Consider the following 25,020-nt stretch of genomic DNA (forward strand, 5'->3'; position numbering starts at 1 on the left):
AAGGCACTGCCTAAACGTTTGAATTGATGTATTTAAGTTTACTGTAGATAGCATCACTTTAAAACAACTGTTCAGTTGTGCTGTACAAGGCAGCAGTGTTCCTTCTTTTTCTGTAATTTAGCCTTACTCTTTGTTGAGAGCTCTAACAATAGTTCATCCATCAGACATTCGAAAGCATGGGGTGGAGTACAGTTTATTTATCTTCCTCTCAGGAACTTTGTATCTCAAGCAGGAATCGTGTGATGCAAATCCAATTCAGCATAGAGTCCTAGTAAGGATTATTTTGTAATCTGTTTCTCTAAACATGATACACAAGGACATTAAACCTAAGCAGTCCACAATATGCAAATGAATACTGACAAAGCTCCAGGTCAGTGAGAGAAAAGGATATGGCAAACCTTTTTGGGAACACCGACCGAATCAAGCACTCATGGGAAGACCGAACTGTGGGGTGTAAGTGTGCAGTAGAGAGAGAATGACACAGTTCATCAGTGTGCTGTGTGGTTGTAGTGCTGTAAATCCAAAGCTTATAGAAATTAGGGGTGGGGCTAGGACAGAGAGAAGAGAAAGAAGATTAGCTGCTTCAAAGGTTTCTTCGGTGATAAGAAGCTGCCAGTGGTTGTGTGTCCTTCTCTTTATTACACCAGCAGGTGAGTGAAAGATGTCTGGGTTACTGTTGTAAAACTCAGAGGAAACTTCAGTGTTGTTCAGCACTTCATAGATACAACAACAACAACAAAAAAAATCCAGTATATGGTTATCGTGCAAATGTATTTATACAAGCACTGAATTTTTTATTAGATATTGTTCTGTCAAATTTGACATGTGCTTTAATGATTGTACTTTATCTCAGATCATATTTGAATGAAGTTAGTTCATTATCAAAGTTCATTAAAATACTTAGTTAAAACTTTTTATTTGAAACTTATTTTTGGTGATAAATTTCTGTCCTGTCTGATCGTCTTTTAGTTGTGTTTGCATTTGGCTTTGATTTCATCCTGTTTTGTGCTGAGGCTTGAAGCATGGTTCCAGACATAGAGAGAATTATTGAGAGCATCGTCCGCAGAGACCAGGACAGCGTGCAGCTTCTGCTCAACAGCTACAACACACAGGTCACTATTCTCTGTTACAATTACTGTGTTGCTATAGAAGTATTTATTTATGCAACAATGGAAACAGTTTTTCTGTACCTTCGACACTGTAAGCTAAAAATTTTAAATATTACTTATCATCATATAATCATTACAGCACTTCAGCAAAAAAATCAGGTTTCTTCTTATTTAAAAGTGACTTTGCATTAATATATTAGACACAATTAATTAGCATTATAAATTGGACGTTGCACAAATTTAGAATCTGGTGGCTTCTAGCGGTTTTCCCAGAGACTGAGTCAGTGTTGATTGTCACAGCAGCTAGTTTTCTTGGCCTGGCTAGTCCAGAACCAGAGCTGACCCCTCTAGTTCCTGTCATGGTGCCCGTGTTGGTCTGAGTGGCCTCGCCAGCTCCGGTCTTTGAGCCAGAGCCAACACCTTAGTCCCTATTTTTGCTCTGCCTCCAGCAGGATCCACCTGTATGATGCTGCATTGCTGAAGGAATTCTGGTTCAATCATTCAACCTTTGACAAAAAACAGTTTTTCCAGTTGCTCTTTTAAGAGTGTATGTCATTATTAAAAATATGTATTATCTATATATATATCTATGTTGTGAACCTGCTATTCTCTGAAAAAAGAAAGAAAAAAATGAATATGAATGAATAAGAAATGATATGAAAAACGAGTATCCTTAAAATATTGTTTTTCTGAAATTAAACTGGCACTGCCATTATCAAATCGCAGTTTGACTGATGTTCCTATATTCTAGGACACTTTGTCAGTGCAAATCTGTGATCTGGCTTTTCTCCGTTTTCCTAACTGCTTGTGTTCTTTCATTTCTCCACAGTATGCAGAGTGCTTCTTTTTCAACACTGAGGCACAGGAGAGGCAAAAGGTCAGCTCTGTGTGCTTCTCTCCAGTAGTTTCATTCTTTTTGTCTATATTTCCTTTGCCATAGCCTTCAGCCACTCTCATGTCAGCACCCTGTCAGTTGTGTTTTGACTCTTAGCGTGATCTCTAAATGTATATTATAAAGCATGCTTATAGCAGTCACTGGAGTATTCTGATTCTTTGCTATTTGTTTTTAGAAAAGTTTTCCTATCTTCATAGCACATGGTTTTCCAAGTGCTCAGTGATTATCCCAACCCACCAACAAACAGAGGCTCGGGAATACGTTAGATGATCTGGAATAGACAAAAAAAGTCTTCTTGGATTATTTCTGCTGATTTTCAGTTTGCTTGAATTTCTCTTGCTGCTTCTGTGAGGGGTTCTGCTGCCAAACTAAAAAACAAGAAAAGGGCAAAAAACCAGACTATTAACTGCTGGGAATTCTGGTCTGTTGTGTACCCTTTGACAAAGTTCCTCTTTATTATTTTCATTTTGTTTTTCATCCTCACGTTTTAGCAGCCCTCAATTTTTATGAACTGCAGTTAATAAAGGTAAAATTTGAACCTGAATGATTAACAGTCCCATCTCAAATGAATTTCTTTCCAGCTCATCTGTGCTGATTCTGCTGTCCTCCTCCACCTCAGTCTTCATCTGTTTCTAATGCTTAAATATCAATTCTACTTTTTACATGTATTTCTGTCACTGTTCATGGACTATCTGGCTGCAGCAGCAACAACTGGAAGAGGTTTGGGGCATTGATTTTTTTTAATTAGCAAACATGTACACTAGATAGAAAATTGATAGGATATGCATGTTGGTGTGATCTTAAAACTGGACGCAAACAAACTGATTTCTTTATCTAGATACAAGGAGTTTCTGACTTCCAAATTCCAATTAAAATATATTGGCCATTGCACTGTATGGTAGCCGATCATGGGGTTCCCTCTACATGCAGTATGCACAGTGCAAACCACCAACCAGGCATATACCCACTGATAATGATAGTTCAAAAGAAAGCACTTCATTTTTTAAAATCACCTTAAATCCAGCCTCCTTGCTTTCCCCCAAAGGCGTCCTGTATATCAGCTGGTGCCGACACTAACTGGCTCCTTTCAAACACACCCGATCAAGCTTAGAACAGCACTGTATTATACATCACTAGTATACTACTACCACACGAGTATATATCAACATACCTTTAACATTTATTTAAAAAATTATATTTTGACGTTTTGACAATATTGTTTTTAGGAACTCCCATGCGAATAAAGCACCTTTAAAGTTAATTATAATTAGATAGAGAGACAGAGAGAGTGAGTGAGCGAGTGCTGACTCAGTATAACAGTAATCCAAAATAATACCAGTGTGTGCATGTGAGTTCCAAAAGCGATTGCTAATTATATTTAGAGCAGCATGTTCTCAAAGCTGCTTGAACACCTCATGACTAAGCATTAGCAGCGCTGACCTTCACTGTGCAGACATGCTAGAGCTACACAAACTATTCTTTTTCCTCTACACTCTCTGTACGCTGCGAATTAATGTCATCGAGATATTTGCTTAAATGATCTTGTAGTTTTCAGTGAAACCACTAAACTTACATACAACTACCACAATAAAAGGATGTGGTATTTGTCTTAAGTACTTCAGTGCTTTTTGGTATTATAACTTTAGTGTAGTACTGTAGTGCAAGTGCTGCAGGATATAAAGTGAAGAGGATGTAAATATCCAAATACAGCATGACTAAAAAAGTGGTCATGTGTACTTGTCTTTATTATCATGCAGCCATGTCATAATCATCACTCAGTCAGCACTGCTCCCTCAGCAGTGAATCTCAGATGAAGCCTGAATGAATGTTCAAACTATAAACACGCTGAGCTTCTTGTGTTGCATTAAACAGACTTTGCAGTGATTCGTGTTATCTCTCTCTCTCTTGGGTAATTAGTTCAGGAAGAAAAAATTCAGGGACTGTGCTCCTGCTTCCGACTCTGACATTGACTCAGATGATGAGAATGCAGAGCTTCTGCTCCGGCAGGTAGGCCAGTGATTATATACCCCTGTGTGTCTACTCTTATGGCTACATGTCCCTGTGTATGCTAACACAAGTCTGCCACACTCATCCCTGTATTTGCACATTTTGCATTCTTTGTCTTTTCTCCTTGCAGTTCATCATTCTAAACCTTCTTCACTGTAACATCTCCCCCCCCGACTACTTTTTCAGGATCTGTCTGCAGCCCTGTTGTGCTTCATTGGTAGTCAGCTACAGCCGGCAGTTTTACGGGTTTGCCTGCATACACTGCGTATCCTGTCCCGTGACCGTAGGGCCCTGGGGCACATGGTCACTGATAGTGCCCTTCTCACATTAGCACACATGGGAGGCATCGCCATACCACAGACATGCCTACAGCAAGAAAATCAGGAAGCTGAAGGTGACGTGGGCAGATCATGCAGCACAACCCATATTAGAGCTGTGAGTAGTTGTGAGCAGGGTGCAGAAGCCGGCACTGCCCCGTCTGGGTGCTTTGTGGTTTCATTTTCTGTTCTTGCTGAAGGAGCTGTCTCTCCAGCCACACGTGGTTCAGTGAATCACTGCTATCAGCAGAAACATGATGGAGTGCATGTGGCGCTCTCCCGTGGCAAAAAAGACACCCAACAAGATAACAGTGAGGAACAAGAGGAGGATGGAGAGGTGTGCAGGAAGGAAGCCTTGAAAGTCTTGTGTAATGTCATCTACAACAGCCCCCGGGCACAGGAGAGAGCCAGTGCACTAAGGTGACATTTTTAAAAATGTGTCGACTTGGTCGTAAAGTTGCCTTCCAAGCTACAAGTTTCATTCTCTGCTAAGAAAACGATTGGCAATAAAGTCTCAATAAAAATGTCAAATGAAGGCAAACAAAAACATCAGAATGATACATTTGAGACATCTTACAGGATGCAATGTCAAAATACTCATATGAAAACCATTCTTGGCTGTCACTTATTTTCTCCTAAATCATTTACAATCTTTGCAACTATTTTTTCTAGTTATATTCAAATACTGTTTATTCTTTATATACAAGGATGTGACGCTAATCAGCTCAACTGCTTGCCTGAAAATGTGATTCCTATATTCATGAAAGGCTATTGCAAGGTTTGTGGGAGAGTCTGAAGGAGGAGATCTGGAGTAAAGTGCCACTCAGCTGCCACTTTTACAAGCTGAGGCTACTCTTCTTACTCACAGCCCTGAGACCTGAACTCAGGCTGCAGCTGCAACAGGTAAATGATTTCTAACCTATCAAGGATGGAATTACATGGTATCATTGCTTTCTAGCAATAAAAAAGGTGATCTTGAGAAACTAAATGCAGTCACACTTTCTTTATCCTGGGTGTGTATGGTATTCATTTATGAGCAACAAGCTATGAGTTGACAAAGGACATCTGTGACAGGCTTTTCATGTTGGACAATCTAAAGTGACCATGATTGCTTCAAACACATGAAGTCTCTCAAAATGTCCTTTGACATTGTTAGATATGATACTGTTATTTACAGGAGCCATTTAATATTCCAGTTATACTGAAAGTGGACCAAAACTTTAGCATTTTATTTAGAAATCATTTCACAATAGAGTGACAGAGCAGTGGATGTCAGCTGACTGTAGATTGTTGTCACATTAAAATCTTAGGAATAATAAAATTAAGATTTGATTAAGTATTTCTTCATCATAACTAAACCTACAAAGCCTATTAGACAAACAGACAGTCACACCACCTCCAAGCCCTTGTAGGCCTTATATGCTGATCAGGACAAACATGCATGTTTTCTGGTCTCCTGAAATCAAGAGTGTCAAAGAACCGTGCTTCACATCTGCCTTAAAGCTCAGTGGTTTGTTTGTTCTTGTCAGGAGCGGGGAGTGTCACTGCTGACCAAAGCCTTGGAGCAGTGCCTGGCTGTGAGCTGGGGTGTGGAATATGAGGTGCTTACCGACAGTAAACAACCTCCCATTTCCATGGAGGTGTCCCAGAAGGTCATTGAGATCCTCAAGACACTCTTCAACATCACTCACATGTTCCACAGGCAGGAGCCTGATGAGGTGATTAGCTGGGGGATTCCTCCAATTTAGCTGGAGCTTAATAACTAAATCAAAGAAACTAACATCATATTGCTAACATCTGAATGTTTGTTCAGGTATTATCACTAAATTATTTTGTTTACAATACCGTGTCCACTTTAAGATAATCCTATATTTTTTTTCAGAGGTGACCAATGTCTAGGTTTTGTCTCTTAATGGGATTTTAAAAAATGTGTAATACATTATTATTGCTGCCATTTACGTTGCTGTTAGTTGATTTGCAAATCACTCAAAGCTTTAATTGAAAGCCATGCCAAAAAAATAAGTTGGGCAGGGGCACGTGTTGTATCCTTTTCTTTTGCCGTCACTGATAAATAAGCTTTGAACGTCCAGTAGCAGAGCTTCAGTTTGGTCAGGGAGGTAGACCAAGGCAACAGGCTGGAACTGAATCATATTTAACTGATCAGCAGTTCAACATAAGTTGAGCCCAGGCAGGACACGCCCCAAATCTCCAGCCTTGTTCCTCAGTCTGTCAACTCTGCCTCAACTCTGCCTTCCTGTAATGTATTCAGTAATCTTTCATTGAGCTTATTTATATATATTTCCGGAGTATTACACATCTACTCTTTGCAGTTGTTCTTGATCGATTTGTCCTCAGCAGGAATGTAATTCTCACCACTCTTTATACAAATTTTACAACAGTTCAGGCATTTTTCCTAATGCAGACTCATCTGTGCAAAGACAACCAAAAAAATCAAGATCTTTTTCACATATGTCAAAATGTGTAAAGTCAGTCAATCATTTCAACCTTGTGTAAAACTTTTTACCACCATTTCAGGACGTTGATACTGAGTTGCTTTTTCCTTTTATTAAAGCCTCACTGACTTTGAAAATAGTGCTAATGTGGGTTAAAAATTGTTCAGAAAAAAAGAAATGTGAAGGATTTATTTAAAACTTTACAAAATTGATGCTTGTGAAACTATATGGATCAGGAAACAGAGAAATATGCACAATCTGAGAATATAGTCAGAGTGTTCTGGTCCTTCAACACCTGACGCCGACCTTGTTAAGCCAGTATGGCTTCAGTTACATATCTCACACTGCAGTTTTAATGTGTTGTGAGATTTAAGTGAGAGGTGCATCAACACAGTGAAAATGTCTTTGGTAGTGAAGTGTGTGTGGAAATGTGTTATTGATTTGAGAACTGCATTTAGAGTGGTGAGAATTACGTTTCTGCTGTGTGATTTGTGCTTCAGCCATCGAAAAAACTTATAACAGGCTTTAGATAGAAATTTCTTGTCCTACGCTGAAGCCTGATGATGCCACTTTCACATTATCAGGGTTGTTTATTCAAAGTTCTTGCAGAGGCAACAAAAGCATACAGTGTGTTAACTATGGCAAGTAAACTCTGTTTAAGCCGTCTATATCTGACAAACAGAAAATACAAAGGTGTTGCTACTCTGCCTCTATGGTTCCCTTTGAAACTGTTGGCCTTTACAAATTCAATATACATTTTTCTTCTTGTTTATCACATAGACTAAACCTGTCTGAAATAAATAAAGTATATAAATATTAAGAGCAAATGTGAAAGTAAATTTGAGAATGTTCCCCAAACGATCTCACTGTAACTTTGGGCATTTTGACATCTGTGCCATTTAGCAGTAAGCCTTGCTGCTCTAGGTCTGTTACCCCTGGTTTAGTCATCAGAAGGGAAAATCAGAAAAAACATAAATCCTGCTAAAAACAAAACAAAATAAATATTTTCAGTCCTATATTATCTGTAAATCCAGTGGAAAAGGAAGATATGATAAAAGTATATTAACAAATTCATTGCAGGAAACATTTTTTTTTCCAATTAAAAAACATTAGATTAGCACACAGAAAAAATGATGCACATGCTTCAGGTTCAGAGAGGAGGAGGTGTGACCAATGCCCAGTTGTTATAAACTTTGCATCTTATACATGTTTAACTGTTTTAGGAAGATGCTGCCCTGTATCGACACCTAGTGGCTGTGCTGCGCCATTGCCTGCTCCTGTCATGTGAAGGAGAAGACACATTAGAAGAACTCCAAGGGTCAGACTAGTATTTCTGAAGCTTTAGATGGTTTTGGCTAAAATAATAGATACTGGAGTGATTATTGATAACCTAGATGACATTCTTACAGTTGATCTAAAAAGTGTTATGACTTCTGTCCACAGGCACACGGTGAATGTCCTGTCAGCATTGCCACTGACATGTCTGGATGTCCTGGTGTCTGTCCAGGTGGACCAAGCATCCCATAAGTGCGAAGGGGTCAACATGGACTGTGTCCACAAATTGTTGCTCTTTATGAACCGACGGCTAAACAGGGCAAGTGAATATGTGGTGAAGGAAACACATGTTGTGACTGCATAGGTTAGTTTGACAACATGACTGATACGGATATCAGTGCTGGTATGTTTTGTCTGATGAGCTTTACAGATGAAAATGAAAAATCAGGATCAACTTTAAGATTTCCTGAAGTAACAAATAATTAAACCTTAACTAAACCATACCAGGAAAGCCTTCTTTTCTATAACCGAGGATTATAGAAACGATGGCTTACCAGAATTCTTATCATCTACTAAAACCTAAATACAGAATGGTTGAACCATTATGCAAAGTAGGTATTTTTCGTGATACACAAAATATCTACTTCACTGACTTTAAAATAAAATGATTCTGAAAAGCAGAAGCTTTATCTCCTTGTATTACACCTGCAAGGAATCTTTTGTTTGCCTACAACAGCTTGACAGTGAAGGATTTTCATTATTTCATCAGAATGATGTCATCCCTATAGCATGGTTATGGTTACAGTGGTTATTGACAGATTATATTGCTTATTTATTTAATAGATAATAAAAAGTAACTAACCGATCCAAATTGGATCTCTTACTTTACCAAATAAAGTAAGCGATGATGGCATTAACATATAACATGTTAATGCCATCATTTATAAAGTCTAAGTAAATAATTAAAGTATTTAAATGCAAATATATATATATAGAATGACTAAGATATGACCTCAGTGCTTTTGAGTTTTATAAATACTCCTTTCATAGTGGGTGTCCAAATTCATGGGCCGCATCCTCCTGAGGCCGCATGTCACAGCGACACGACGAAGGCTGTCCAAAATTCGTAGACTCCTCCGAATGCAGCCGACTAATGTGCCCTCCTATTCCCCGAATTTGAAGGATGGGTCGGGTGTGTCCTTCGTGTCCCACCATATCCCAGAATTCATAGCGTGGCCCAGCCAATTCCGGTTTCCAACAATGGAGGCCACTACTAAGTTTTAATATTACTGTTATTAATCTTTCTGGGTCACAAAATAAACTTTAAAGATATTTTCAGGTGAGAAAGCAGCCGTGTAAACTTCAAATATCTGCTCGGTTTATCAAGATATCACATATTTGCAAAAGTGCTCCCACATTTTCGGAGACGTCTGTTACCCACCAGCTCGATAGCTAGCTGGGGTGAGAACAGCGAACTCCCTGCACATCGTTTTAAAAGCCCCCCTGGTCTTTCGCTACTCAGGTTAAAAATGATATTTACAGTGACTTGCAAAAGTATTTTGCCCCCTTGAACTTTCCCACATTTTGTCACATTACAGCCACAAACATGAATCACTTTTATTGGAATTCCACATGAAAGACCAACACAAAGTGGTGCACACGTGAGAAGTGGAACGAAAATCAGACATGACTCCAAACATTTTTTACAAATAAATAGCTGCAAAGTGGGATGTGTGTAATTATTCAGCCCCCTTTGGTCTGAGTGCAGTCAGTTGCACATAGACGTTGCCTGATGAGTGCTAATGACTAAACAGAGTGCACCTGTGTGTGATCTAATGTCAGTACAAATACAGCTGCTCTGTGACGCCTCAGAGGTTGTCTAAGAGAATATTGGGAGCAACAACACCATGAAGTCCAAAGAACAAAGCAGACAGGTCAGGGATAAAGTTATTGAGACATTTAAAGCAGGCTTAGGCTACAAAAAGATTTCCCAAGCCTTGAACATCCCAGGGAGCACTGTTCAAGCCATCATTCAGAAATGGAAGGAGTATGGCACAACTGTAAACCTACCAAGACAAGGCCGTCCACCTAAACTCAGGCCGAACAAGGAGAGCGCTGATCAGAAATGCAGCCAAGAGGCCCATGGTGACTCTGGACGAGCTGCAGAGATCTACAGCTCAGGTGGGGGAATCTGTCCATAGGACAACTATTAGTCGTGCACTGCACAAAGTTGGCCTTAATGGAAGAGTGGCAAGAAGAAAGCCATTGTTAACAGAAAACCATAAGAAGTCCCGTTTGCAGTTTGCCACAAGCCATGTGGGGGACACAGCAAACATGTGGAAGAAGCTGCTCTGGTCAGACGAGACCAAAATGGAACTTTTTGGCCAAAATGCAAAACGCTATGTGTGGCGGAAAACTAACACTGCATATCACTCTGAACACACCATCCCCACTGTCAAATGTGGTGGTGGCAGCATCATGCTCTGGGGGGGGGCTTCTGTTCAGCAGGGACAGGGAAGCTGGTCAGAGTTGATGGGAAGATGGATGGAGCCAAATACAGAGCAGTCTTGGAAGAAAACCTCTTGGAGTCTGCAAAAGACTTGAGACTGAGGCGGAGGTTCACCTTCCAGCAGGACGACGACCCTAAACATAAAGCCAGGGCAACAATGGGATGGTTTAAAACAAAACATATCCATGTGTTAGAACGGCCCAGTCAAAGTCCAGATCTGAATCCAATCCAGAATCTGTGGCAAGATCTGAAAACTGCTGTTCACAAACGCTGCCCATCTAATCTGACTGAGCTGGAGCTGTTTTGCAAAGAAGAATGGGCAAAGATTTCAGTCTGTAGATGTGCAAAGCTGGTAGAGACAGACCCTAAAAGTCTGGCAGCTGGAACTGCAGCAAAAGGTGGTTCTACAAAGTATTGACTCAGGGGGCTGAATAATTACGCACACCCCACTTTGCAGTTATTTATTTGTAAAAATGTTTGGAATCATGTCTGATTTTTGTTCCACTTCTCACGTGTGCACCACTTTGTGTTGGTCTTTCACCTGGAATTCCAATAACATTGATTCATGTTTGTGGCTGTAATGTGATAAAATGTGGGAAAGTTCAAGGGGGCAAAATACTTTTGCAAGCCGCTGTAAGTCACTCAGATAACTTAAAAATGTTGTTGTTTGGCTTTTTTCAGTGTTTTATTTGTTCCTGAGTAAATCAGTTTGGCTGAGATTAAAGTTGTAGTTTTCACACAGCTGAATAAACGTCAAACAGAAAACTGATTAAACAGAAGTGTGAAATGGTCGAGAGTTTACTCCAGTGTCCTGTTATATTTTAGATAGCAAGGAGCAGACGTCCGAGTTTATTAAACTCCAACGAGACAGCTGGTGACGCAGATCTGAAGGCTAGACCGTCTAATTTCACATTTCCGGCCTACCATATATATATATATATATATATATATATATATATATATATATATATATATATATATATATATATATATATATATATATATATATACACATACACAGTGAGCTGGGAGGGGGGACCAGGGCTCCAGGGGAGAGAGGGGGTAATCCACACACACGTTTCCTCTTCTGCACAGTCACCGCCACAGCTCCTCCGCACACACTCACTCCTCTTCAGCCGCACTCGCTCCAAAACTCCACTCACGCCGCCACACCCAGGAAGGGTCCGTGATTTGGTCCAGAAGGGGGATATCTACACACAGAATTCACTGTTAGTTACACAGCAACATACACACAGGGAAATCTTTTGAGAATGCCGAGAGCACGAACTCAGGAGGTTCAACGTTCCAGCGGTGAGCTGCTCTGTGCCACTGCCTTAAATAGCAGCTGGGGAAATCAGCCAGATCAGCAGCAGGTGGAGACAATCACACAGGTGCGTGGGCAAAGAACGAGAGCCCGTAACGAGCTCCACCCAGGCAGAGAGGAGGAGAAAAGGCATAAAAAACAACAACAAAACCCGTAGCCAGCGTGAGCCAGCCAGAGAGACATGGGGACCATGAAACTATGAATTTGGACATCTCTATAGTGTACTTCACAGTTACTTCAGACAGTTAGTAGCTGTTAGGTAGATATTTGGTGTGACCTCATCTAAAGTGAGGAATGCTTTTGCCTTATAAAGCATTTATAAATAAAATAAAAGTAACTCAAGACTTGAATAAGTATCAGCTCATCTTCATAACAGAAAAATGAAGAGATAAAGAATAAACAAATATTTATTTGCAGATTCAAACATAATCCACTATAATCTGAGGTAATACAGCTGAACCAGAGTTTTTAAGAGTGGTTTAAGTGACAAAGATACACTAAGCAGTTGAAGCGACGTAGCTAGAAGTAGCTTAACTTCAATATACTGAAGTTTATTCATTTAAAATAAAATATGAATAAAGTTATCAAAATCAGTAGTGAGTAACTGACAGAGCTTCACAAACAAGTCCAAATGTCATTAAAGTAGTTTCCATTACATTCTCATGACACAGATAATTCTCCTTGATGATGGAGAACCACCTCTTAACTTGATCACATCCTTACCCCGAGAAGAACGAGACAGAGACCATCCACTACTTCTTTCATTTAAGCTGAGCTCAGACACCCTAACTATTCTGCTTAATTCAGGAGCACTTTGGAACTGAACCTGACGCTGACTTGACTAAAACTAGCTAACAAAACACGAACCAGAGGAACGTTGAACCTCAGGAATGAACTCTTAAACATCCCAGAGACATTTTCCTGCATTATCAGTTTAATAAGATGAACGCTTTGTTTATGGTTTTTACACCTGTTTGTGAAACTCTGTCAAATTTTCACTACTGATTTGTAATAACCTTATTCCTATTTTAGCTTAAATGAACAAGTTGTAGTATATTTAAGTTTCACTGCTGCGGCTCCAGCTCAGTGTAGCTTTCTCTCTTAAACACCTCTTACAAACTGATTCAGACTCTGGTCCTTTCTACATTTCAGTATTCTGCAAACCTCAGGTGGGTCACGTTTGCATCTGGCAATATATATTTGTATAATTTGTATCTCTTTGTGCTTTGTCTGTGTCATTTTGTGTTGTGAAGACAGCTGAGACTTGTTTGAATCTTGAGGTACTTTCATTTTCATTTAAAAATAAGCCAAAAATAGTCCTCACTTTACATGAGGTCACACAAAATACTAACCTAACAACTACATATTTTTTTATAGATAATATTTATAAAACATCTATTAACACACTGAACAACAATGAGCTCATGTCATTAATCATTGTATATATATAAATGTGCCTCTGTTAATTATTTACTTGAACATGAACATGTTATATATGAGCTTATTAATCAAGAAAAAACATTTATATCTGTTTATAAATGATACACTGAGAAGGACTAATGCTTTATAAAGGATGAATTTAAATGAAAAGAAAACAGAAGTGTTGGTGTTTGGACCCAGTGGTTCCTGCGAGTCCTCCTCTGTTGATTTGGGACCCCTGGAAGTCTATTTTAAACCTGTTGTTATCGACCTTGGTTTTAAGTTGGACAGTGATTTTAAATTGGACAACCAAATCAGAGCAGTGGTAAAGTCCAGTTTTTATCATTTAAGGCAAATGGCAGGAGTAAAATCCTTTCTTTCGAGGCAGCACTTTGAAACGGTGATACATGCTTTTATTTCTTCCTGCCTGGACGACTGTAACTCACTCTATGTGGGGGTCAGTCAGTCGTTGCTCTCACTGTACAGCACTTTGTGTCAGCTGTGGTTGTTTAAAAGTGCTTTATAAATAAAGGTAATGATGATGAGGTGATGATAAGCACTTACTAGTAGGGATGGGTATTGATAAGATTTTTATGATTCCGATTCCAGTTTCGATTCTGTTTAACGATTCGATTCTTTTTCGATTCTCTTATCGATTCTTTTTTTTAAAAAAGGAGGACACTAAGGTCGATTAGCTTAGAACTTTGTTTTATATCTTCTCTTTGAACAAGATAGAAATTTTGGAGTTACATGGCCTTACAAACCCAACAGGGAGATCTTAAGAGATCCAGCCTACGGCTCTTCAGTGGGGTGTCACAGGGTCCCCAGGAAACAAAAATTGTAAATGTAAAATAATAAAATAAATATTCTTCTGTAGCAATAACAAAGTATAACATAAATGATTCTGTAGCAATTACACAAGAATATCCAGTAATGTCCCTGCCTACAATTAAACGCATTCACTTACCGAAAATCATCTGCTGTGACAAATGTGTGCAAGCCTTTGACCACAAACTGAGTCACTGCTCGGTGACATTCGTCTATCCCGGCCTGAAAGGAGACGCTACCGGTAGACTGCAGCGAGAACTGCCAGCATCTGAGCCAGACTCTGTCTCATCATGGTCACCTAAATGCACAGTGATGGCAGGTTTGTAATAAGGCAGATCGCGCTAACATAATATGCACTGTTGTTGATTATTTACCTGCCGCATTAACGGGAGAGGACGTGCAAACGTTACCGCTGCTGCTGGGTTGAGATTCACGAGTCCGGAGCGGAATTAAAAACACGACATTCATTTCAGGTCATCGCGTGTTTTGTGAGCAAATGCTTTTGCATATTCGTCGTGTTTCCTCCCTTAAATGAAACATCTACTTTGCAAGTATTGCAAGTTGCCCTGTTGTCATCCGTTCTCGTAAAGTATAACCAAACTTTTGAGCCGCCATGTTTCCTGCCAGGTAAATGACGCTCCGCAACGTGGTGACGTCATTCGGGGCGACTGGAATCGATAAGGGAATCGTTTGCAAAAATGGCAAACGATTCCAAGGAATTGAAACAGTGGGAACCGGTTCTCAACAAGAACCGGTTTTTGATACCCATCCCTACTTACTAATTCCTTACTATTGCTTAATAGTGTTATCACACTATTAACACTATATTATTATATAGTGTTACCCAGTTTTTATTCATCTTTAGTGACATATGTAAGCTGTTTAATTGTACACAGGGCCAAAAGCTGAAGGAGAAACTAACACCTGTACTGAATCTACTGACTGAGAGTTCTCGGGTACACAGGGAGACGCGTCACTACATACGGCAAAAGGTAAAAAAAAAAGAAAAAAAAAGTACAAAATGGAAACTGTATCAGCAATTTTTTATCTAACCTCAACATTTGGAATAGATCCTACCTCCACTGAGGGATGTTGCCATCAGACCTGAGCAGGACAGCTCCCTCAGAGGCCAGCTGGTCCGCCTAATGACCCATGTTGACACAGATGTGAAGGATTGTGCTGCTGAACTGCTGTTTGTGCTCTGCAAAGAAAATGGTATAGTTGCAGTTTGCAAGACTAACTGTAGTGATGGGAAAAGTCAAGTTTTCAAAGGACTCTATACAGTCAGGTGCGAGTTAACACAGTGCCAAGAAGAACAAACATCAGCAGTAATCTTAGAGCAGATTATTATTATTATTATTTATTGTACAATCTACTGTACAATATAAAGCGCCTTGAGGCGACTGTTGTTGTGATTTGGCGCTATATAAATAAAATTGAATTGAATTGAATTATTCTTCCCAAGAGCTGACATTCTATCCAATTTACCCCAAGGTCAGACAAGCTTTGAGAAATTCCAGAAAAACCGAGGAGCTACATCTCAGATCTTACAGGCCTCAGTTAACATGTTAAATGTTAAAATTAGCAGTACAATAACAGCAGACAATACTATTAGATGTAAGCAGTTATGTATGGAATGGTTGGCAGGTGAAAGTGTCTTCTCTGGAAAAAAAAAAAGAGCCCCTGGTATTTCTCCAGCTTCTTGTGTTTCTTCTTCCTGATATTGCTGTCATTCTGAACCGCTACATCGATCACTACGGCCATTTTCTTCTGTCTTCCACCACTATGTCCGGTTGGTTAGCCATCACCATTTTTTTCTGTCTGTTTCTGGAAGTCCAACAGGATCTTAGCTCGACCATTCTCCACCACCCTTTTGTCCTCAGGACTTCCAGGCCATATTCGGCACAGATGTTTCTGTACACTATGCCGGCCACTTGGTTATGGCGTTCCATGTATGCCCTGCCTGCTAGCTTCTTGCACCCTGCTGTTATGTGCTGGATTGTCTGACGGGCAAACTCAGAGACGTGGCAAGAATGAACTCAGAACTAACTCGTTAAACTTAAATCATCCTAATAATATCAAAACACTCGGAAAAGTACAAAATTAAATAAATAACTAAATAAAGTTGAAATGCGGGGATTCATGTGTGGGCCATTGAGTCATAGGCTGTCTTGTAGTCGGTCCAGGCAGTGCACATTTCAGTCTGGTACTGCAGTCTAGGACGACTGCTCGGTCTACCAGCAGCTCATGTTTGGCCCCTCTGGTGTTTCTGCCTATCCCTTTCTATGCCATGCTTATGTATTGAGAGCCATGTGCCTGTTCATCTTAGCCTCTATGGTGCCCGACAGGAGCTTCCATGTGGTACTGAGGCAGGCTATTGGTATTTGGTCCCTTCTGGTCGCTTCTGGAGGTCCTTGGGTAACAGAACTGTGGCCTTCAGTTAGCCATTCTGGGTGTCTCATCCATTAGCAGCTGGGTCATTTGTGCTGCCAGATGCTCATGGAGTACCTGAACATCTGGGGCCTGGTTATGTCTAACTCTTTTTACTGGAGACCTGTTCTTGGATGCCTATCACTGTGATATATATATATTTTCTTTCTTTAATTCCTGTCTCGCCCCTGCGGGCAGTCTATCCTTCAAGCTTGTGTCCTCTACCAGAAGCCTGGGAGGCCGAGGGTCCTGTGCAGTAGGTTAGCTGTTCCTAGGACTGCGCTCTTCTGGACAGAGATCTCCAAACTTGTTCCTGGGATCTGCTGGATCCGCTCACCTAGCTCCAAGTGCTCCGATTACCACTGGGACCACTGTTACCTTCACCCTCCACATCTTCTTGAGGTCTTCTCTAAGACCTTGGTGCTCCTCTTAAGTACAGGGTGGGCCATTTTCCTCGAGATGGGTGGTGACCATGGTGGCCATTTAGAAGTCATCCATCTTGGATACAACTTTTGTTTTTTCAATAGGAAGAGGGCCATGTGACACATCAAACTTATTGGTAATGTCACAAGAAAAACAATGGTGTGCTTGGTTTCAACGTAACTTTATTCTTTCATGAGTTATTTACAAGTTTCTCTTTGTTCACAGCCATTGACATGTCGAAGAGGTTAACACGTGAGGAACTTGAACGCGAAATTGTGTTGATATCTGGTGAATGCAGTAACCGGGTCATTGCAGCAGATTTCAGTGCAAGACACCCTACGAGACCACCCATCTCCCATGCTACAGTCAGCAAACTGCTTGCTAAGTTTCGTGAAACTGGTTCAGTGTTGGATTTGCCAAAATGTGGACGCAAGAAAACTGTCACTAATGAAGAAACATCAGTGTCTGTCCTAGCTTCATTCAGCAAGAGCCCACAGCGTAGCACTCGCTGCATGTCACTGGAGAGTGGCATCAGTCAAACATCCCTTCGGCAGATATTAGCTACTCACAAATGGCACCCTTACAAACTCCAGCTACTGCAGCATCTCAGCGAGGATGACCCAGATCGGCGCACAGAGTTTGCAGAATGGGCAAAACAAAAATTGGAACAGGACCCTCAGTTCACGCAGAAGATTTTGTTCAGTGATGAGGCAAACTTTTATGTGAATGGTGAAGTTAACAAACAAAACCACCGCTGTTGGTCTGACACTAACCCACATTGGATGGATCCCTCCAAGACTGTGGGAACAACAAAAGTGATGGTTTGGTGTGGTATATGGGGCACAACGATAGTGGGTCCATTCTTCATCAATGGAAACCTCAAGGCCACTGGATATTTGAAATTGCTACATGATGATGTGTTTCCCTCTTTATGCACTGAAGCTGGCGCGTTCCCTGAGGTTTTCCAGCAAGATGGTGCACCACCACATTATGGTTGCCAGGTCCGAGCATTCCTAGATGAACAGTTTCCTGGAAAGTGGATTGGTCGTCGTGGGCCAGTTGAATCGCCCCCAAGGTCTCCCAATCTGACCCCCTTAGACTTTTATCTTTGGGGTCATCTGAAGGCAATTGTCTATGGTGTGAAGATACGAGATGTGCAGCACCTGAAACTACAGATACTGGATGCCTGTGCTGGCATTTCTCCTGCGGTGTTGCTATCAGTGTGTGAAGAGTGGGAGAAGAGGGTTGCATTGACAATCCAACACAATGGGCAGCACATTGAACACATTTTATAAGTGGTCAGAAACTTGTAAATAACTCATGAAAGAATAAAGTTACGTTGAAACCAAGCACACCATTGTTTTTCTTGTGACATTACCAATAAGTTTGATGTGTCACATGGCCCTCTTCCTATTGAAAAAACAAAAGTTGTATCCAAGATGGCCGGCTTCTAAATGGCCACCATGGTCACCACCCATCTTGAGGAGTTTGCCCCTCATATATACTAATGTGCCACAAACAGGACTTTAATATCACCAACCATTCCCATTTTATTACGGTGTATCCATATAAATGGTCCACCCTGTACTTTTGGTCTAATCCACCAACTTTCTCATGGAGCAAGCTCTTGCACCAGACTGAGGGTAATTGATGGTCTTTAATATTTCTCCCATTTCCATTTAATTGCACAAGCAGTTGTTACCTCCTCACCAAGCTTCTTGCTAATGGTCTTGTATCCGATTCCAGCCTTGTGCAGATCTATAATCTTGTCCCTGATATCCTGATCCAAACAAACAAACAAACAAACAAACAAACAAACAAACAAACAAACAAACCATGAAAACTGTAATAACTTTAATTTTTCAATCACTTCCACTCTTCTGTTAATACCTATTAACACCTATTAAAGCATACTGACGGGCAGGTTTAGGACTGAATATAAAGGAAGTAGCTCAAAGGGCAGCTTTATTGTTGGCACTCACAGGTAAAACCAATAGAAATACTAACAAGGCTGGAAAGGAGCCAGGAATGCAAACACAAACACACAAAACAAGGGAACACTTTAGAATTGAAAGTGAATTAAAAATAAATAAATAAATATGACAAAAGATAAAACACATTTCAGAAACTTACATGGAAACACTCACTGCACAGTAGGAAATTATTTCATATGGAAACACTTTCTTCTGTGTTCCCTTCACAGTCAGCCGATTTGTCAAATATACTGGATATGGCAATGCTGCAGGGCTGTTGGCAGCTCGGGGACTGCTTAATGGTAGAATGAGTTCTAGTAACAGCCAGTACTCCAGCGACTCAGACTCAGACACAGAAGAGTACCGAGAGGCCAAAGCCAAGATTAACCTGGTGACTGGCCGGGTAGAAGCAGACCAGCCTGATCCAATGGAGGGCATGACGGACGAAGAGAAAGAAGAGGAGGCACGTCACCTCATCAGTATGATCAACAGACTGTCACGGTGAGTGTGTTAATAATGCAGAACACACAGTATGGTTAAAGAGAAGCTTTCATTTATAATGATGTATATGCTGTTTCTTACTCAGTGAACAAATCATTCAGCCAATGGGTGTGACAGCAGAGGGCAGACTGGCTCCACTTTGGGGCCAAATGAGTGACTGCACGCTGGAAGAAGAGGAAGAGGAAGAATTGAATCTCATGCCAGAGGGGGGCAAAGACAGTCAGATGGAATAGGATGATGTAAACAAAGAGCGAGGCAGAGATGCTAACACACGTATATCCAGTGTTGGGAAGGTTACTTTTGAAATGTACTCCACTACAGATTACAGGATACATGCCCCAAAATGTTGTTTGCAATGTATTCTATTAAGTTACTCAGTGTGAGTAATGTATTCTAAGTACTTTGGATTACATAATATTGTCATGCTTTTTACAACTACGTAAATATACTATTACTGAAGGCTACTCGCAAACGCGCTAACATTGCTAGCTGGCATTAGCTGGGGTTAGTTCATAGACTGCATTCAGAAGTGCACATTTGCAGCTAGCAGGTTGTTAATGCTATCCAGCAAGTCTAACTGTCTATGAACTAACCTCAGCTAACGCCAGCTAACAATGTTAGCTTGGTGACGAGTAGCCTTCAGTAATAGTAGTAAATCACACATAATCCAGGTAGCTACCAGAACTAAAACAAGCTAGCTGCAGTAGGCTAATGTTAGTTTTTTAAAAAAAAACAACTTACTTCCAGATAGGGTTGCCACAAACAATTATTTTGATAGTCGACTAGTCACCGATTATTTTTGCGATTAGTCGACCAATCAGATCATCATCCATTGGACGTAAAACGTACAGCTTATTGCACCAGCAGCATCTGCTCTTATATAACTATCATTAGCTTACAGCTTTAAGTGTTTAAGGTATGTGCAAACTAAAAATAAAGACAAGATGATAGTTTATTAAATTTTATTGAAATTTGCAGATTGTTTCGGTGAAGTTTAATAATCTCCTTGCTATCTAAAATATAACAGGACACCGGAGTAAATTCTCGAGCATCTCACACTTCTGATAATCAGCTGTCTGCTATAACTTTAGTCTCAGCCAAACCGATTTACTCAGGAACAAATAAAATACTAAAAAAAGCCAAACGATAACATTTTAAGTTATCTCAGTGACTCATATGTCATGTTTAACCTGAGAGAGAAAGCTGGCGGTGGGTTTGAAAACTATTAGCCGGGAGTCCGGTGTTCTCGCGGCTCTAGTTAGCCTAGCCCCCGGCTAGCTATCGAGCTAGTGGGTAACAGGCGTCTCCGAAAACGTCGGAGCGCTTTTGAAAATACGTGGTGTCTTGATAAACTGAGCAGATATTTGAGGTTTACACAGCTACATTCTCGCCTGAAATATGTTAAACGTTTATTTTGTGACCCAGAACGAATAATAAGAGTAATATTAAAACTAACTAGCTGCCGCCATTGTTGGAAACTGAGCTGGGCTGCGCTATGAATTCTGGGACACAGCTTCTTCTTCTTCGGGGTTTAACGGCAGCTGGCATCCTTGTACATGCAGTGCTGCCATCTTCTGTTTGTCCGTTATTACACTCTTAAATCCTACTACTTATTCCTGCGTCTTTTGTGATCTTACAAAACTTCAAACGACGCGTCGACTATTAAATCAGTCGTCGACGATTTTGATAGTCGACATAATCGTGACTAGTCGACTAATCGTGGCAGCCCTACTTCCAGATATTTCTTTAGGTTGGAGTCTTTTGACGCTGAGAGCAGATTGGTTGCTGGCAAACAAAGTTTGCATTGCACGCTCAGATTTCACCCATCCCTTTCTTCTCTAAATGTAAATTGGTGATTGCGCTGGCTCCGGGTCCATTGTGTAACTGAGGCCACCAACATTAACAGGACACTTACATTAGAGCCTCTAATTGTGTGTTTTGTTGGAGAATTAGAGAGGGGATAGCCTAACATATTAAACAGGAAAAGACTGCCATGTAATCCATTTATTTCAACAAAGGAACTGCATTCTAATTATCACCTTTTAAACGGTAACTGTAATGGAATACAGTTACTCATATTTTGTATTTTAAATACGTAACGCCGGTACATGTATTCCATTACTCCCCAGCACTCCCCAACACTGCACATATCTGTGTTGAAGATCATTGTTAAAGAGAGATAATCCATAAAGTGAAGGGTATCAGTCACTAGATGGCGAGTGAGCTGAATTTGTTTCCCATGTTACTTTGTATTTTACTATTTTATAGTAACCCTGTTAGCAGCTTTGTAAAAATATAGTTTTTTCAATATGTGTTATTGAATGTGGAAATTGTGTAATGTAAGCTTATAAAATGAAAGCATTTTCTGTATCATTCTATAATACTGTAGAAATCATTACAGTTAGTACACATGCAGAACTGCAGCATCTGATCCATTTATAGAAGGCTTGCATCCTAACAGATGAAGTATTGCTTGAATTCTAAAAGGCACATGAAGTATCTTAGATTAGCTGTACTCAAAGACGAGTGTATAAACATACAATGCTGTCATGTCTTTTTTCTTTCTTCGTCTTTTTTTGGCTATTCCCTTTAGGGGTTGTTAAGGTTCAAAATTGAGGAAGGAGAGTACAAACCACTCTTGGTCCAGAAGCTCTTGGTCAAACAATGATTTTAATGAACACACGTGTGGGAAGACACTCTGTACGCAGACAGCCAGTAGTCCTCAACTTAATCAAAGCATGAACAGATATTTTATAGCATCAGGGTTTGATTTACTGACGCCCCTTCATGCGTCACAGATACATTTTATACATAGATCAGATCAACACCAGAATGACTTTTCACCTAGAAGATCATCTTCTATTTTCATGGCTGGTACTTTCCGTTATCTTAAAGTGAATTGTTCCTCTTTCTTGTCGAGACATAACTAATCTCTCCTCTAAATAAATCTGACTAATGTGTGTGTATGTGTTGACCTCACATGCTCTTTGTGTCACCTCTTAACTGTCTGTGTCTCGTCCTCAAATGCTCTTTCTCAATTCACCTGTTGCACTTCTGAGCTTTCACTAGACCAGAGGCTCACTGAGACTATGTGTATGTCTTCTATTAAATAAATGTTTTAACCAAGAACCTCTACTTAAAAGCTTAATATAAAATGATCTGATATATAAGTGTTTTGTAAGCATGTATTGCAATTCCTTCTATGGCTCCAAGTCACTTGCACAATAGATTGTCCGAACATCGCGCCGAACAAAGCTTCCGACCCCCAATTAATTGACCGAGCTCCAACTCTTTAATAAGCACAGATATGCATTGTGTATAAAATAGTCATAACTGCTTAAGGCCTTCTTAAAGCTATCTGTTACATTGTTAAAGCCTCGTCTTAGCCTGCTGCTCAAAATAACTTCCACTTCTGCAAAACTCTCCAAACCTGTTTCCTGTCAGCCTGTGACTTTTAGCTTTTCTGAAAGACACACACTGTTCAACCCCTGAATGCAATATAAACTCCAGATTATATTATTAATGCAATGGTAATGATGACAATTATTTAACAATAGCAGTAAAATAATTTCCCTGCTCCACAGGGTTGACGCAGTAGATCATCTCCCTTTATGCCACCCGATCCCTAGCATACTTTTCTGTCACACAAACCCTTTGCCTGTCCTCCTACATCCACTACATCCCTAACCTCCTATGAAGGCTTTCTCTTTGCTTCCTGCATGAATCTTTTGTCCAATATATCCACTATCCCTCCTCTGAACATATCCAGACAATCTCAGTTTTGCTTCTCTTACTTTGTCACCAAACCCCTCAACCTGAGCTGTCCATTTGATATACTGATTTTGTCCTCCTGATCACTCTCAACGAAAATTTTAACATCTTCAGCTCTTCTATACTCTATTTTACTTGTTAAGCACCTTGGCATACCCTGGGTTTTTAAGTGTGCTTTATAAATAAAGTTTATTATTTATTATTATTATTCCACCTCCAGCACCTCCTTTGGTCAGTGTCACAATCTCCAAACCATACATTGTAGCAGGTCCTGAATGCCCCTGATGTCATCTCCACCCACTCAACCCTGCATGCCTGCGTCTCTCCTTCACCACTCTTGGGCACAGTCCCTTGCTTTGGATGGGAGACCAGGAATTTAAACTCATCTACCATAACTGCCACTACTCAAAACAAACATTGCATCTGTAGTGCTCATTACTCACTATAAGCCTTCTCCTTTGCTGTACACCCAGCATTACAACACTCCTGTCCACTTTTTTCATCTCCCTGACTCCCCCACATTTGTTTGTTAACCTCTTCCTTTGAATACTTTGCTGAAATACAAAATAAATAATAATAAATACATAAACAAATGGCCATAGTTTTGTGATTCTGCTGCACTGCTGACACATCTAATATTGAATTTAAAATCTTTTTCTTCAAATATGTGATGGACCTGCAAGAGCAGGAGTCGTCACAGGAATTATTACAAAAATTATATTTACAAAACTAATAAATTTGAGCTCATAAAAGAGGTCAAGGAAACAAAACTGAACTGCAAACTTAACAAACCAAATGACTGCCCAAACAAACATAACTCACCTGACAGGTGGATGACTTAATCTAAGTCATCCACCTGTCAACTTGACCCTCTCCCTACTGTGTTAGTTAAAGCCTGTCTTCCCTCGTTAGCTCCTCTCATAACCAATATTATTCATTCCTCCCTGAACACTGGGATTGTTCCTGAAGCACCGAAAAAGGCTTCTGTTTTCCCAAATCTCAAAAAGCCTGGTGCAGACCCCAATAACTTTGATCATCTTCGCCCTATATCAAATCTCCCCTTTATTTCAAAAATTCTTGAAAAAGTTGTCGCCGCCCAGCTTCATTTACATCTCAATGACCATAATCTCTATGAACAATTTCAATCTGGTTTCTGCCCCAATCATAGCACAGAAACTGCTCTGTTAAGGATTACCAATGACCTTCTGATGGCAGCTGATTCTGGTCTCCTATCCATCCTCATCCTTCTTGATCTTAGTGCGGCGTTTGATACCATTTCTCACAATATTCTCCTGAACCGGTGAGCTTCCATTGGCATTAGTCATACCCCCCTTGCCTGGTTTACCTCCTATCTCTCAGACCGCACTCAGTTTATCCAACTTAAATCCCATTCTTCAGCTCTCTTTCCTGTTTCTGCTGGTGTGCCCCAGGGTTCAGTATTGGGGCCTCTTTTATTCATTATTTATATGCTTCCTCTTGGTCATATATTCCGAAAATATAATATAAATTTTCACTGTTATGCCGATGACACCCAGCTCTACATTCTTTCTAAACCCAATTCATCCCTCCCACCTTCCTCCCTCTCGGACTGTCTTATGGAGATTAGATCCTGGTTCTCCTCCAATTTCCTCAAACTAAACAGTAATAAAACTGAAGTTTTACTTGTTGGTTCACCATCTATCTTAACCAAATCCCACAGCTTTTCCATTAACATTGAAAGTTCTCCCACCCTTCCCTCCCCTCAGGTTAAGAGTTTGGGTGTCATACTTGATAATACTCTTTCATT

The 25,020-nt window shown here is 40.3% G+C and overlaps 1 protein-coding gene across 4 annotated transcripts; it reads left to right on the forward strand.

Annotated features, from left to right (window-relative positions):
- The first annotated feature begins 286 nt into the window (after positions 1-286).
- LOC113021484 (chaperone Ric-8A) lies at positions 287-23,442 on the forward strand. 4 transcript variants are annotated; one of them, XM_080300647.1, is made up of 14 exons: positions 287-650; positions 970-1,112; positions 1,939-1,986; positions 2,707-2,724; positions 3,922-4,011; positions 4,198-4,405; positions 4,529-4,748; positions 5,096-5,231; positions 5,858-6,046; positions 8,005-8,099; positions 8,225-8,375; positions 15,033-15,128; positions 15,207-15,351; positions 17,215-18,824. In XM_080300647.1, the coding sequence occupies exons 2-14, from the start codon at positions 1,023-1,025 to the stop codon at positions 18,282-18,284; spliced, it is 2,556 nt and encodes an 851-aa protein (XP_080156773.1). In that variant the 5' UTR covers positions 287-650; positions 970-1,022; the 3' UTR covers positions 18,285-18,824. The 4 variants fall into 4 exon arrangements, with proteins under 4 accessions (XP_080156773.1, XP_080156772.1, XP_080156771.1 ...); XM_026166228.2 differs by lacking the exon at positions 17,215-18,824 and adding exons at positions 19,193-19,463; positions 19,549-23,442 and having other exon boundaries at positions 397-650; positions 4,198-4,748; XM_080300646.1 differs by having other exon boundaries at positions 289-650; positions 1,014-1,112; positions 4,198-4,748.
- Positions 23,443-25,020: the final 1,578 nt, after the last annotated feature.

This window comes from Astatotilapia calliptera, chromosome 4 (assembly GCF_964374335.1).
Source record: "Astatotilapia calliptera chromosome 4, fAstCal68.1, whole genome shotgun sequence".
Classification (NCBI taxonomy): Eukaryota; Metazoa; Chordata; class Actinopteri; order Cichliformes; family Cichlidae; genus Astatotilapia; species Astatotilapia calliptera.